This window comes from Xiphophorus maculatus, chromosome 10 (assembly GCF_002775205.1).
Source record: "Xiphophorus maculatus strain JP 163 A chromosome 10, X_maculatus-5.0-male, whole genome shotgun sequence".
In the NCBI taxonomy this organism is placed as follows: domain Eukaryota; kingdom Metazoa; phylum Chordata; class Actinopteri; order Cyprinodontiformes; family Poeciliidae; genus Xiphophorus; species Xiphophorus maculatus.
Genome location: NC_036452.1, coordinates 11690369 through 11706625, shown reverse-complemented (window position 1 = coordinate 11706625; position 16257 = coordinate 11690369). Strand labels below are relative to the sequence as shown.

The window sequence follows — 16257 nt, the reverse complement described above, 5'->3', positions numbered from 1 at the left end:
AATTTTACTCAAGTAAATTGTTTGGCTATCATTTACAGTGCTTTGTGTAGAGGAAACCAGCCACTCTTAAGAGCCATTGTATGAAACATGGTTATGGCAGTATCATGCTATGGGGATACTTTTCTTCAGAATGCATAAGAAAGCTGGTCGGAGTTAATGCCTAAGGTGATACTGGAAGAAAATCTGTTTAAGGCCACAAAAGACTTGAGATCGAGGTGAAGGGTTATCTTCCAACAGGACAACACGATTTGCAGATGTAATTTTAGTGAAATTTTTAGTGGTGCAACAAAGTATTAAATCAAGACCCTGAATGCTAAATGAGATTTTTGTTTACAGATTTTTTTTTTTTCAAAGACTGCATCTTTTCTTTCTACTTCACACTTATGCACCGTTTTTTCTTTCTTTATCCCCCCAAAAACCTCAACAAAATAAACATGGTCAAAAAAATAATGATATCTTACTTAGCTTTTCACACATTTCCGACAAAACAAAGTATAGGTAAAGATTAAACTAATTTCGAAAGCATTGCATTTTATTTTTCGAAGCCCCTCTCCCCATCCCTATCAGTTCAAAACCCCTGCCGGTTCGTGCATGACGTTTCTTCCGCTGGGCGCATGCGCAAAGAGGAACCTGTCCAGGTTTTCTTCCGGTGTTAGAGCAACGAGCAAAATATGATTTCCTTGACGACTTATAAATGATGTTTGCTGTTAAGCCCGGGATCGGGCGGCACATTTTTAGCTTACGTTTACATTTTAGTGCATGAGGGTAAATATTTACAAACCGGAAGAGGACTGAGAGCGGTGGGGCTTGAGAGCGACGCTTGCAGCTGGATGCCGGTGTTACGTACTGTGTCTGCTGCCAGGTGTTCTTGGATCTTATGGCCGAAGCTGCGCAATGGTCTCCGGCCTGTCTGTGCGTCCTCTGCGGACTGCCTGCCGCCGGGAAGTCAACGCTGACCCGCAGGATTGTGGGTACCGCGGCGGAGCGCGGCTGGAGAGCAGCAGTCGTGTCCTACGACGAGCTGATCCCCGAGAAGGCTTATTACACCGAAGTGGAGGAGGATGGTCTCAATCTGACAGACATGGTAGTGGCTTGGATAGGGGAAATTTAAATTAGTTCGGACTATTCAGTTGCATTTGAACAAATTTTGGTATCGTTGAAAATTTTATTTATTTCAAAAAAACCTGAAACTCCACACAAAGACTGATATTTTCAAGTCTTTATGAGCTTTCACTGAAAACACGACATCTAAGATTTAAATATTAAAACAGACCGATATGAAACGGTGGGCTAAGTTAAATGAAATGAAACGTGGGCCAAATGAAAAGTGTGATTAATAATACCTGCTTGAAGGCTCTTATTTTCAAAAGGCACTTTTGATCTGGCAAAATCAGAAGTGCCTTTTGACTTAAATTTCTCTAAATATGCATTTTTTTTTTTTTTATCAGTGATCATGCATTTTTTTTATTCTCTTTCAGCACTGTAGTTGGAAGTCCTACAGACAAGCTGTGTTGCAGTGCATAGAGCAGGTCTTGGAGCAGCCTGAAGTGGTGATAGAGTTGCCAAGCAACCCTCTCATCAATGGAGCTGCATGGCAACCATGTGTTCAAGCTCTACTGCAGCCTAAAGAGTCACACACTGACGGGACGCCACTGCTCTTTCTTTTAGATGACAACTTCTACTACCCAAGCATGAGATACGAAGTGTACCAACTTGCAAGAAAGCGTAAGGACTCTTTGTCAAAAGAATATGCTCCTCAGCACCCTGAAGTGTTTTTTTTGTTTTGTTTTTCTAAACATGTGAATTGTGGTTGCAGTGTCGCTGGGATTCTGCCAGGTGTATCTGCAGTGTGATTTAGAGACCTGCATCAGGAGGAACCAAAGCAGACCTAAGCCCATTCCCGTCAAAGTGATCATGGAGATGGAGAAGCGTTTGGAATTTCCAAATCCACAAAAGAACCCATGGGAATCCCAAAGCATCTCGCTCAACTCGACAAACGACGTGTCCAAGTCCGACATGTAAGAGAGCAGAATTAACAGCTTTTGGCTCTTATTTGTTAAATACAAAGTGATTTACAAAGCTTTTTTTTTTCCTGGGTTTATCTTCCTGTGTGACTTTTTATCAGCCAGAGAGTAATGGAGTTGATCTCTGTGGCATTAGGCAATCCATTGAGCCCAGCTGAAGACAACAGCGAACAAAAGGTGTGTTGCAGTTTCTCACACAGTGAAACGGAAGTCAAAGCTGAAAAGTTGAGATGTGAACAATTTCTCAGAAATGTATCGTATTGATGTTGCAGGAAGCTGATCGTTTCAAGTGCGCCACCAGTGTGGTCCACCAGGCTGATCAGGCCTGTCGACGTCTGATATCGGAGGCTATGAAGGCTGCCAGAGGTCAGCTGGGAGCTTAACCAATTGACATTTATTATATGCGTTTTTCATGTTTCATAACAACGACCTTTGCTGGCTTAATTTGTAGAAAATCAAGTCCCTTCTGAACACATGCGGGTTCTGGCTGCTCGGCTGAACGAATGCAAAGCGACTTTCCTTCACGACTTGCGGAAACAGTTCCTGCAGGAGGTGTGTTTCCTTCAAGAGGAGGACATCGGTGTGGAGCAGGTGGTGAAGAATATTTTTGATGACAAAAAGAATGAAATCCTGTCACAGTTTATAAGCAACCACAAAACAATGTGATGTTCTTTTTCAAGATAGCGTCAAAGAAACTATTACAATGAATGGTTGATGTCTGTAAATATTTAAATTCAAATAAAATTTATTTTTGCTGACTATTTGCGCTAAAGTTAATTGAATCATGTTGAAGTAATTTATTACTTTGGAAATACACATTCTATTCATAATCTCCTCTAAATACTTTTTTCTGGCCTTGTAGTCTCTGTGTCACATCATATTTATACCCCAGGGAAACAAAAAGTCATGCACTGACACTAAATACTTTGGTTGCATTTGTTAGAGGGATTGTTAGTGTCCTAATGTGGTTTTATTTAAATTATTTCATTAAATTAGTTATTTTTAAATTAACTAACAATACAAAACATACATTTTCCAGCTTTTTGGTGAGAATATTAAACATCAGCAAAAGATTAACTCAGTTAAAGGCTTTATACACTTCAGAGCTGTACGTATAACAGTAAGGTGGCAGTGTATATTTAAAGCTGGTTCGACAAATACCGTTTTGGATTCATATGTACAGCAGCTTACTAAGCTGTTGGTAAAATTCTTATAATCCCCTCTAAATTGTGTCACAAATACCAAAATGTTGACAAAATTTGGACGGGATGTTGAACATGACGAGACACGATCACATTTACAACCTAGCACAGAGAGTTTGTGTTACAAACTTTGCGGTATTTCAAACTGAGAGGCAATTTATATGTTTATACAACAAAACAATGACAGGTAGAGACTAGAAATTACATGTTTTGTTTATAGTTGATTAATGATACAACAAAAAGAATTAGGAAAGTTGATTAATATGAAGTTGCAGAATATATTGTGAGTTTTCTATTTTCTGTTGGCACCTTAAGAAGCCAGACAGTAGAAATTCCTTCTAATTCTTACAGTGAAAGCAGATAAGTCCTTTGAAAATGTCCCGAGTGACGTAACGTTACAGATCCAGAGTCTCTAAGTCAGGCCCACAGATGATTTCTCTAAGCTTTAGAATTACCACTTCCCTAACAACCTATATATGCTTACTGCTGATGTAAAAAACACAGACCAGGTTTTTCCAACTCTTTTAAATAAATGAAAATCTGAAAAGTGTGGTATTCATTTTTATTCATCCCTCTGAGTCACTGAGAATCACCTGGTGCTGCACTTGCAGCTGCAAGTTATTTACATTTGCGGTATGTCTCTAGCAGCTTTGCGCATCAAGACACCTTCAGTGTTTTTTGGGGGTTTTTTTTAATCATTTATTCCAAAACAGCTCAACCTCAATCAGAATGGTTAGAAACATCTGAACATCAGCTTTTAAGTCTATTCATAGATTTTCAGTTAGTTATGTTCTCTAATACATAAGTATGCTTTGATATAAACCATTCCATTGTAGATCTGGCTGTTTCTCCTGCAGGAAGATGAACATCCACTTAGTCACATGTCGTTTTCTTCTAGTATTTAGTTCAGTCCATCGTCACATTAACTCAGCAGTTTTCTCTGTCCCTGCTGAAGAAACGCAAGCCCTCACCATAATGCTCCCTCCACAATGTTATACCATGGAATAGGCGCCTCTTACATTATAACAGTCCTTTCAACCTGAGCTCTGGGTGTCTGCAGCTGCTCCAGTGTACTTGGCTTGTCAGTTAAGGGGGGAAGCCTTATCTGGTTTCCAGCTGTATTGTATTCTTTTCATTGTCAGGTAACGCAATGAACAGTGCTCTGTTTTCACGAAAGGTAATAGGTGGGAGTGAAGTGTCTGTGTTGTATTCAATAAAACCACATATCGGCTTCATTTAACTTCAAATTGAGGCACCACATTGTGTTAGTCTTTAAAAAAAAAAAAAAAAAGGCAATACATTGAGGTTTATCGATTTGACGTGACAAATCAGAATAAAAGCACAGGAAATCCGTAACTTCAATTTCATTAGGTTTCTGTGTACTTATTTCACTTCTTATGTTGTCCACGGGCAAAATGGCACGCAAAATTGTATTTGTCCATGCACATATGACCACAGATGTTGCATTGGAATGGATGTTCGTAGCCGTGGCAGCCCATGTGAATGGTATAGATTATGTTATCAGAAAAGCGGATATCACAATGCTGGCATCTGTGCAAAAGGTTTTGCTCTTCTTCGCTTGGAGCATTTGCAGCGGGCGTTGGTGTGCTCGCCAGGCTGTTGCTAACACTGCCATTCCAAGTGTTGATGTTAGCATCCATGCCACAGCCAGATGCAGGACTGTAGCTTTTATGACCTGAGGTGGGGGATTCTTTAGGAGGAGACGTCTGCACGCCGTTGGAGCAGACTGCCACCTGCTCCACCAGGATCGGTTTTTCGTCCGTTAAGGACTGCCTGTCGGTGGACGCAGGACTCTGAGGCTCAGCGAGAGCCTCAAAGTCCTGACCCGCAAGAGCAGAAAGCTGATCCAGCGAGTTTCTAAAGCCGTTTTCACCCCGGCTCTGGCTCTCGTTCTCATCAGTCTTAGGGGGCGTTTTGTATCCGCTGCCGTTCAACTGGTGGATTTTGTGTGAAAACTCGCTAAAATAGTCGGACCTGGGCAAGACGACTGAGGGAGGGCTGAGATTGATCAGGAGCCGCCGACCGAATCCAAGAGAGCCCGTCCTCTTCTGCAAAGAGCTCAGCATCCTCTTGTTGGAGAAAGGGGAACGGGCCACTCTGGTGGGCAGAAGCTTGTGGCGGCGGCGGCGGTGGTGTGACAGGTTGCTCCGGTCGCTGCATCGGAAGGCGCAGAGGTCACACTTGTAGGGCTTCTCTCCTGTGTGGGAGCGCATGTGCGCTTCCAGGTGGCGCTCGTATGCTGAAGCAAACGGGCACAGCTGGCAGCGGTGAGGCTTTTCACCTACATGAAGAAATATTTCCAGTTTTATTACCCAACGTACTGCAAAAACAGAGGTAATAACACTGCATTACATGTATTGTACTGATAAGTACAATTGAAAACCAGATGTTGGCACACACCAAATAAAATGTCACACACTGGGCGAGAAGATGGTAAATGCACCTCATGCTTAGTGTGGTAGAGGATCTGTGATGCTGTGGGCCTATTTGTATTACAAGGGTCTTGCTAATGTAAGTTGAGAGATTTTAAGATACAAAAGTATAGGATGATTTCACTTGGACAAAAATAGGTCAATCTATAGGATAATGCATATAACATTTGGCCAAATCAACAAAGAAGTGGTTTATTAAAAACATTTGTTTTCCCTCCTCCCCCTAAAATAACGTACATTTGAATAAAAAGACCCTTTTTCCTTACAAAAAATTGTATTTTACACGTTTCTATCAGGAATGCCAACAGATTAGGGTTGAAGTTTGCAGCTTGTTATAAAGCCCTAGAGTGTTAAAATGTAATGGAAGCTCTGACCTGTGTGGATGCGTATGTGCTCTATTAAACGAGCCATGCCCTTGTTAGCATAGCTGCAGTAGCTGCACTTGTATTTCCCATCGCAAGTTCTCTCCAGACTCTCCACTTGTATATCTGATCCATCCTCCATTGGCAGGCTCACCTCCACAGAAGGAGGGTCCAGGACATTGTGCTCACATCTAGGGGCAACTACGAACACACACACACACGCACACACACACACACACACACATAGATTATATGACCATGGCTTCAGAATAGATATTTATCTGACACATAATTCCTCTTTTGTTTTGTACTCCTTCCCACCGGCATGAAACGGCTCCGTTGTCTCTTTTTCTCCGCAAACAGAACCCGAAATCATGTTGACATGCTGAGTTTGCTGGGTTAGGTATTCCTGAAACTCTTTCACGAAATCCACAGGCTCAGTCTTTATCTCCTCCATTTTTTGTTTTCTCCGTTGAATCTGAAAGAACATCCAAAGAGATACCTAGACAGAGTGTCGTAGCTGCTCGTATTATCTTCAGTAGGTATCTATTAGTAGCATTGCTAATGCCTTGTTCCTTCTTAATCTCTCTGAAGTTATTCTGTAAAATTCAAGTTTGAAACCATCTTCACCCGAGTTCCTATTTGACGTTTCGGATTCTAATGTTACTCACAGGAACATGAAGCTCATGTTTTATTGCTAGATAGCCGTTACCATAGCTCATGCTTTATTGCTTGATAGCCGTTACCATAGACATATGGTAACGTCAACATGGCCGCCATATTGTGAGTGGCATTTAAATGTGAAACATTTAAATATGTTATTTAAAAACAAATTGCTTTTCAAACTTAATAAGTTTAAATGCTCAGTAATTAAATACGAATGTCTTTAGTTCAAAACAAGCAGGAGGAGGAGACTTCTAAATAAGCAGTAGTAGTATTGTTAATGACAATCTTCCAATTTTATTACACACACTCACCCCCCACCCACACACACACACATATATATATATATATATATATATATATATATATATATATATATATATATATATATATATATATGCTTTTTATATATATAAAGCATATATATATATATGCTTTATATATATATAAAGCATATATATATATATATATATATATATATATATATATATATATGTGTGTGGGGGGTCTCTAGTCTCTGTGTGTGTGTGCGGCGTTATTATTCATCCATCCATCCATTTTCTTACATCCTTGCCCACTACGGGATGCTGGTGCCCATCTTCAGGCAAGAGGGGGCTTACACCCTGGACAGGTTGCCAGTCCATCGCAGGGCACCATTATATTGCTAAACTTCTGTTAGGAGAACCTTGCTTTCACGTATGATAGTATTAGTTTTTGGGAGACGATGCCACTCACAATATGGTGGCCGCTGACGTGTGGCTTATATGGAGGCAATAAATGCGGCATCTACCTTTTTACATCTATGCGTTCGAAACGTTGCCTTCTGGTAACATCAGACAAAGTTTGATTCAGGCACAATTTCTCAAAAATATTTAGGACATTTATACTAGAGCAAATTTCCAGTATGTGTTATATTAATATATTATAGGGCTTTATTGATAGAAAGTCTAAAAACCACATACCTTAAAAAAGAAGACAAAGTAACAAAGGGGAGATTCCATACCTCCTTGAAGGCACCATCAGCCTAACTATACTCGCAGTTTCATAACAAACCATGGCTGCCCCGTTGGTCAGATTTTTGTCAAAGGTGAGACTGTGCTCTGTGTTTCTGTGTGCTCTCATATCAGGCTACTGCTCCATACAACGGAAAATCAGTATTTTTCACTCATTTTGTCATTAATTTTATATTTATGTTACCTAGCTAGCTAATCACTCAGTAGATGCTAACATTTGCTAAAGCGTCAACCCACTTGTGTGATAACATAAACAACTGACTGGTTGCAAATTTATTGATAAGTAATGGAAATTACGATGGACACTCGATGTGAATACAGTCTTCCCTCTCTTGTTGACTGTCAGTCCCTCAGGCAGATCTCTCGTCCATCATGGGGGGCATGTCAGTCTGGATTGAGGAGCAGGACTACTTCTGCCCCAGCAGTGGCTCCAAACCAGGCAGGTGGAGTGGTGGCCTTCCCTCCCCTACAGACATATTCAGAGGAGGAGAGCATGATGAGGGACGCAGGTGAGCAGCAAAGCTGTGTTCCTGCTGCTGCAGAGAGCTGGAGACAAAACCTTCTAATCTTTGTTACTGATTAACAGTGAGGAAATATGCACAAGAGCGCATCGCCCCACTTGTGCCAATGATGGATGAAAATTCTGTCATGGATGAAGAAGTCATTACATCCATGTTTGAGCAGGGGGTATGTACACTGCATCTTAATATATTCCAAAATAGCATACATTTTTTAACGCAGTAATGCCAGACTCCTGAAAAGTACATTGGATATTAAATAGCCTTTGTTAATCGCCTCCACAATGACTCCCAGTTAAGGAAAAACATGCCCACAGCATGATGCTTCTACTGCCATACCTCACTGGGTAACATGGATCTTCTGGTGATGTACAGTACAGTGTACATTTTTTACCAAACACCTCTTGGAATTATGGTAAACAAAATTACACCTTGGTTTTATTATACCAGAAGACATTTTCCCACTTGCTTCTTGTAGACCTAAAATGTGTTTTTGCAAAAAAATAAAAACACAAAATGTTTTTCATAGTGGCACTGGCTGTTTTATACATTGTTGTTTATGCACTTTTCTCTACCACACATTTTCCTTCCACCCAACCTTCCATTGTTATGCTTGGATACATTAGTTCACATCCTGTGATTGTGTAATCCATAACCATGGCATAATATGTGTGTTGAAGATATTTTTTTATTGATTTTCATGTAATATACTTACTGAGAAACTGAATGTTATGGGTTGTGTAACCCCCAATCTTTAAAATTAATTTAATTAAATGGCTAAAATGTGTAATTCTACATATAGTAAAATAATATATTTGGGTTTCATGTTTTAACTGATTTACTAAATTAAACTTTTCAGTGGTTTGTTGGTTTATTAATAAGCAATTATTAAGTAATTATCTTAAATATTCTTACATTTAAAGTTATTCTGAGTATTTTTGTTTTTGTTCCTTTTTCTGCCCAGCTTATGGGGGTGGAAATTGACCCAGAATATGGCGGCACTGGCTCCTCGTTTTTCTCCTCCATCCTGGTGATTGAAGAGCTGGCGAAGGTGGATCCCTCTGTGGCTGTGCTCTGCGACATCCAAAACACACTCATCAACACACTGTTTGTGAAACTTGGCACGCCGGCTCAGAAAGAGAAGTACCTCAACCGACTGTCAACTGATATGGTGAGGCAGTTATTACCGTATCCTAACTCTGAACAAACAATAATAAACAAACAATCTTATGTCTAAAGAAGGGATGCCAGAAGTGAAATAATTACAGTTAACTTCAATTCAAGAGATGGAGGGTTAAAATAGAGTGGTAGGTGATATCATTTAAACAGATTAAAGGTTTTTTTTTAAAGTTTTTTCAGCTTCTACTGAACGGCCTTCGTTTGTCTTTCACTGCATTCGGATCTCAAATTTCTAACAGCAGAGGCTCAAAGTTTACTGCAACCACTTGGTGGACAGAATTTTCATTTCATTCTGAATGGAACAGTGTATGTTTTCATGACTGGGACAAGACATGATGTCTGAAATCTACTGAATGTGTGTGGGTGGGACAGTAGTCCATCAGTAATCTGGTACACCTGTGCAGAAGAGAAACTTATTTCTTAAATGCATATTACAAGATTACACTGGTATATTTACCATATCGCAGTACAGTTCCTGTAATGCTTTGTATCTTGTGGCTTCTGACAGATTGGAAGCTTCTGCCTCTCTGAAGCCGAATCGGGTAGCGATGCTTTTTCTCTGAAGACACGAGCGGAAAAACACAAGGACTATTTCATAATCAATGGATCCAAGATGTGGATCAGCAACGCAGAGCTTTCAGGGGTTTTCCTAGTGATGGCCAACGTAGATCTCTCTGCTGTAAGATTCTATAAAGCTTCTTAATGCATTTTTATTTCATTCCCCAATCTTGGGTTTGGAGAATTACTCAAATCTAGTAACATACCAGAATGCATCAGATGGGTTCTTGTGTCTTGTGCTAAGCATCAGTTTAAGGCTTCTTGTTTTGTTTTGCAGGGATACAGAGGGATTACCTGCTTTATCGTGGACCGGGACACGCCGGGGCTCGAGATTTGCAAGAAGGAGAACAAGCTTGGCCTGCGTGCATCCTCCACCTGCCCTCTTAACTTTGACAACGTCAAGGTGGAGCCAAACACTCTGAGCTGAACTGGACTGATGTAGACCAGGTTTTTTGTTTTTCTCTACAAACCTTCTGTTGTCTGTTGTAGGTACCAGAGGCGAATATTTTAGGAGAGGTCGGTCATGGATACAAATATGCTATTGGAATGTTGAACGAAGGCAGGATTGGAATTGCTGCACAGGTATGCAGCAAAAATTTGGGACGTTAGTGGTTTTCAATAAATTGCATTCAGTGCATGTGTTCACATGTGTTGTGTGATGTGTTCACTTTCCCCACCCTGGACTGCAGATGGTTGGCCTGGCTCAGGGTTGCTTTGACCATACTATTCCTTACACCAGACAGCGGGTGCAGTTTGGAAAGCGCATCTTTGACTTTCAGGTGTGTGAGATCTTAAAGACAACTCCCCTCTTCTGTACATGCACATTCACTTTTGAGGGCAGTTTGTTAACAACGCACTATTCTGTGTCCCAGGGCATGCAGCATCAAATAGCTCACGTAGCGACCCAGATCGAAGCGGCGCGTCTGCTGACGTACAACGCCGCCCGTCTGAAAGAAGCCGGCAGACCTTTCATCAAAGAGGCCTGCATGGCCAAATACTTCTCCTCTGAGGTGTGCTTTTTGATTGCTTAGAAAAGAGGAAGCTGTGTGCATTTTCCTGTCTCTGACCCATGCCTCTGTGTTTGTCAAGAAATCTCTAGTGGAACTTGACGACATCAGCTTGAGTCAAGCATCGTGAAGTATTTGTGTTTTGTATAATATTATCCAGGTCGCAACTCTAACTACGTCAAAATGCATCGAATGGATGGGAGGAGTCGGCTTCACCAAGGACTACCCCATAGAGAAATACTACAGAGACTGTAAAATTGGTGAGCCTCAACGAGACGTTGCACCGCTTCACTAAAATTGGCTTGATTTCATGTGATAGATGTGAAATCAAGCTATATCTATGCCACCAAACACATAATTGTGTTGCGTTACATGATGATAGCACCATCATGTTGTGGAGATGCGTTCATGATCTGCGACAGGGAAGCTGATCAGAGTTGGTACGTGCATAGAGAATGTGCCAACTCTATTATTTTCAATCCACATCACAGTTCTGCATCTTTTTGTGTTGGTCTGTCACAAACAAGCCCAAGAAAACACACTGGCTGTTATGTTTGAGACAAAATCTGAAAATGTCCATGAGGAATAAACACATTTTCAAGGCTCTGTTTGTAGAGAATATAAGTATTATAAGCTGTATTAGGGACACACACGTTTGGGTGTTTGTGATTGGACCAGAGTGGGGGTGGGGACTGCAGCAACTGGAACTGGAACTCAGAAGGAATCCCCCACACACAACTGCTGCCCCCAGTGTCATCACACCAACACAGTTTAATGAAGCTGCTGTGAATAAAAAAGTAAGATCTGTTCTCATGACACATGGGCTCCCAGTTTTCCAGCTGGTGTACAGGAATGTTGACCAGTACAACAATGCCTGTTAAAGTAAAAAAAAATAATAATTTAAATATTTTTTACTGAAAAAATGCACAGAAACAAATCCCTACAAGCTCTTACCTAAATGTGAAATCTACATGACAAAAGGGATATTAAACACATACCGTGTATATCGTCTACTGTATAATCACTTGCTTCATTCAGTTTCACTTTTAGGTTTAACGTGTTTGACTTTACAAAGCTGCAATCTGTTCAAATAATGAAGCTAGAACATATCTAATGCATAACTGCATACCAGGGGACAGGCAGGGCTGATGGCATGTGGACATTTTGTGCAATCCTGGAATAAAATCACATTTTTCTGTTTTTCTCCACGTTCAGGAACCATTTATGAGGGTACAACAAATGTCCAGCTGTCTACTATTGCCAAGTTCATTGATAAGGAGTATGACCGCTGAGACCATCAAGCCACAAACTGATTGATTCCATTTTGCTGTTGCACTCTGTACTCTTGTCATTTTTGCAATGACTTTATTAGATTCAACCCTGCAGAATTGTGCTGTTGTAGAACTAGTCTAGTAGGGTTCTGTTGTAACGTTACAAAGTAGTTCCTATAACTGATGTCACGGATTCTTTAAGGTTTAAAGTTGAGTTGTTGTTTTTGCATTTTCTGCCAAATCAGTGCAGAAGGGAGCTTGGTCACTTTTAAGCCTTCACAGTATCATGTATCTCCCACATTTATTGCATATGTTGATGTCTATTGATCAGTTTTGCAAGCATAACATCTCCAAGGGTTGGAATATGGGTTTGAATGTTTGAGTTTGATCAAGTTATTCTTCAAATGATTCAGTGCCTTCAGAGAATTTTGTCTTCAACGGTTGGATTGTGGTAGCTCAGTTGTTTGTTTCCTTACATACTGTTAGCTGACTGATTTTACATTATAATAAAAACTTCCATAACATGCTAATAATATATGATCTGTCTCTGTGTCATCTTTACTGTGGTTGAGTTCAACATGGAGAGGAGGAAAAAAATTATGTACATCAATCTGTAGCCTGTACTCATTTGTCCCTTCATAGTCACAGGAGTCTTGTCCATATCCATGTATCTGAGAGTCCAAAAATCAATTAATTCGAGTAACTCAGATCAAAATAGGAACCCTTCTTTCCTTCCATCTATTGCCCATCAGTTTGTCCATGTTATACTGTATCATTCATGCTTTCCATTATCCATGTGTTCCTCTTTCTAATCATTTGCCCAACATTTTCTCTTTCATTCATCTGTTTCTCAATTATCTATAATAATTGATAAACATCTCCTCCTTTACCAATTTGATATTTTTAATCATACACCCATCTACCATTTCATCCATCTTTCCTTCAGTGTGTTTTTTGCAGGTTTTGTAATGAATTAATGACACTTTAATGTCATTAATTAAAGTGTATATACCGTACATTTTACGGTATACCAACCGTAAAATATTTCCAGTGAAGCAAACTTTGAGGTTGAAAGCTAATGCCAAACCTTTACGCTAGATGGCACCACTTCCCCAAGCAAGTTCCGTACTCTTGTTTGCGGAGGCAGCTCCTTAATGACAGTCCAGTCAATTATTGTGTCTTTTAACAGCCTGTCACCTCTAATGATATTTTATATCAGCTTAATTATGCTGGTGCTTCAGATGAAAAGAGCCTGCATTGCATAATTCACTCACTGATCATTCTGTAGCTAAGGCTAATTAAATTTCCGCAGCCTGCGTCCAGCTGTTCAGAATAAGCTCCACTGTTTAAGCCACGGGCTATTCCCGAAGAGCACAGACCCAGTTAGTACACGCAAACACTTAGGAGGAATTATAATGTTTCTTGCAAGAATGTCCTGTATGACAAAAGGCGAACACTAAAAAGAATACCCTTAAAAAATGCTTAAGGTTTGCAATGCTAGTGTCAAATATGATGAACGTCTGTAGCCATGTCACTCTCTGAACCTCTTCCAGGGTTTATATTAATACATACAGTAGCATGTCACTTAAACCTTTTCCTATTTCAACACCCCCAACACCCCTAAAGAAATTCAAATGCAAACAATCATCTTCAGACATTATCAAATTATGAAAGAGAGATCTGTGCAATTTAATCTCTGCATAAAAGCAGCTCTTAAAGCCTTAGAGGTTTGTTAAAGAACATAAGCAGACAAACAGCATGAAGACCAAGAAACACAGCCGATGGATCAGAAACAAATTTGTGGGGAGGATTAAAGCAGGGTTAGGTTTTAAAAAGAACATCCCAAGCTTTGAAGATCTCACAAACCACTGTTAAGTCACCTAAACTGACAGGCCAGGAGAACTTTAATGAGACAAGCAGCCAATAGGGCCATGGTCACTCGAGAGGAGCTACAGAAGTGCACTGCTCAGTTGGGAGGATAACTATTATTTGTGTAATCTACAAACTTGAATGTAAAGGTTGAAGGCAGGCACAAGAAGTTCCCTAGGCAGTTTGCTACGAGCTTTATTAGGGACATGGCCAATATGTTTAAGAAGGTGCTCTGGTCGGAGTTCATGGGAAGATTGATGAAGTTAATTCCAGGGTAATCCAGAAAGAAAACCTGCAAAGGCTGTAAAAGGTCTGTTTTCAAAATTCTCATATCAAATTTGGCCTCCATTTTGCTTCACAGATTACTCGCTTCTCTCCTCTGATCCATTCTCAGCTGTCTGTTTGATGAACACAATCTCCTGAAAACACACAACTGCTTTTCACTTTGCCTCCCTAAATGCAGCTCAGCTAGCCTCTCTTCTCCACCCCCATCTTCAACACAGCTATGAGACCTCTAATTATGCAAGGATTCAAGTAGCTTTTCACAAAACACTGTGTTGTCCTTTTGCATTGGAGAGCGCTCGACGAGTTAAAAGGACAGGCTGTGTGCATGCAGGTTGAGCAAATTCAATTTGGCTGATTAATTCTCTTCGTCTGCTGCTGGTTTGGTTTAAACGACAAATGCAGTGTTTTGTAGATTTGTTTTTTGCCACCTTTTCTTAATTAATAATATAAATAAGTCCAGATAATATAAATAAATACTGATATCCTCTTTCTGCACAGTGACATGAATTAAAACAGAAAACATCTACACTAATCTCGCCACCAAAAATCGCATTTCACCTCTTTCCACTCATTGTGAGCACTTAGCTCTTCATTTCTTAAATCTTTAGGACATCCCAGGCATTAATGTAAGGGGAAGCTACATGGAAATGGTTTTTAAAACCCTTAAAAACCGAGACATGTTTGCAAATACACTCACAAAAATAAACATTTTCTCAGCTAATATATTTTAATTGGCCCATTACCCACTCAAATGTCCATTTTGAGGCATTCCAAGTATCAGTGGATTTATTCATGGAAAATACCACGTGTGAAACATTTCTCAATATAAAATCTTTTTACAATATCGACTATTTGATTGTGTAGATCATCACACAGCAATGTGTTTTCTTTCTAATCAAACCAAAACAAATGGCTAAAAAGCTGTTCTTATTTCTAAATTTAAATCACTGCTTAAGTGAGGACAGAAGACTTTGTCCAATAACAATGTTATTATGTATGTAAAGTTGAGTGGAAGGAAAAAATGCATAAAAACTGCACCCATAAGAAGACTGTGAAGCAAAGCCAATTTAAGAGTCCTTGGGGAGATTTACAAAGCAAGATGCACCACACACTTATATATGTCTGGACATGGGCTACTTCTGTGGCATCCCTTATGTTAATCCACTCAAGAGTGAGAGACAAGGTTAAACGCCTTTTACCAAGATTAAGAATAAAAACAAAACTGAACTCTTTGATTCCAAATTCTCTTTTCAGATGAAAGTAAATTTTACATTCAATTTGAAAATCAAGATCTAAGAGAGCTGACTGAATGCAGGGGCACAGAATCAGAATCAAGGTTGCTATTTAAGCAAACTGGGTTGCCTTAACAACTCAGCAGTCACATAGGTTGATTGCCATGCCGCACTGATGCAGTGTTTCATACAAAAGGATCCCCAACCAAGTACTGAGTGCATTTACGCTCTGCATTGCATATACATACTTTTCAGAGGGCAGGCTTTTCTGTAATAAAAATCCTTATAATCTTGAAATATTCTGAAAATTCAATCTTGGCTTTTCTTTAGCTGTAGGTTATAATTGTGAAAATTAAAAATAAATAAATGGTTGTAATTTATAGCTCTGTGTGTTTTTTAATCTATTTGCTACAGAAGTTTTGAAATGAGCCAGATTGTGTTTTAAATTAATAAGATAAGATAAGATTGATCATTTTCGTTCACTGCGTTAATTTTGGACCTATACTTTTGTTTGTAATGCATACTGCAGGAATTTAACAACACATTGTGCATCATTAGTCACATATCCAAGAAATCAGTTTCTTGCTCAGCTTCTTAAAGGAGTGTCCCATTTTACTGTGG

The 16257-nt window shown here is 39.7% G+C and overlaps 3 protein-coding genes across 3 annotated transcripts; 2 read left to right on the top strand and 1 right to left on the bottom strand.

The window, feature by feature from the left end:
* Positions 1-606: 606 nt before the first annotated feature.
* On the top strand, positions 607-4517 carry pstk (phosphoseryl-tRNA kinase). Its single transcript, XM_005794790.2, has 6 exons — positions 607-1084; positions 1479-1725; positions 1817-2018; positions 2126-2201; positions 2297-2390; positions 2476-4517. Exons 1-6 carry the CDS (start codon positions 878-880, stop codon positions 2688-2690), a joined length of 1041 nt encoding a protein of 346 aa, XP_005794847.1. The 5' UTR covers positions 607-877; the 3' UTR covers positions 2691-4517.
* ikzf5 (IKAROS family zinc finger 5) lies at positions 3775-6777 on the bottom strand. The gene is made up of 3 exons (XM_005794666.3): positions 6363-6777; positions 6054-6242; positions 3775-5528 (listed from the first exon to the last, which is right to left on the bottom strand). Exons 1-3 carry the CDS (start codon positions 6529-6531, stop codon positions 4615-4617), a joined length of 1272 nt encoding a protein of 423 aa, XP_005794723.2. The 5' UTR covers positions 6532-6777; the 3' UTR covers positions 3775-4614.
* A 909-nt stretch (positions 6778-7686) lies between these two features.
* On the top strand, positions 7687-12785 carry acadsb (acyl-CoA dehydrogenase short/branched chain). The gene is made up of 11 exons (XM_005794665.2): positions 7687-7791; positions 8064-8226; positions 8304-8404; positions 9200-9406; positions 9923-10093; positions 10250-10375; positions 10462-10554; positions 10662-10751; positions 10845-10982; positions 11140-11239; positions 12195-12785. Exons 1-11 carry the CDS (start codon positions 7759-7761, stop codon positions 12269-12271), a joined length of 1299 nt encoding a protein of 432 aa, XP_005794722.1. The 5' UTR covers positions 7687-7758; the 3' UTR covers positions 12272-12785.
* Positions 12786-16257: the final 3472 nt, after the last annotated feature.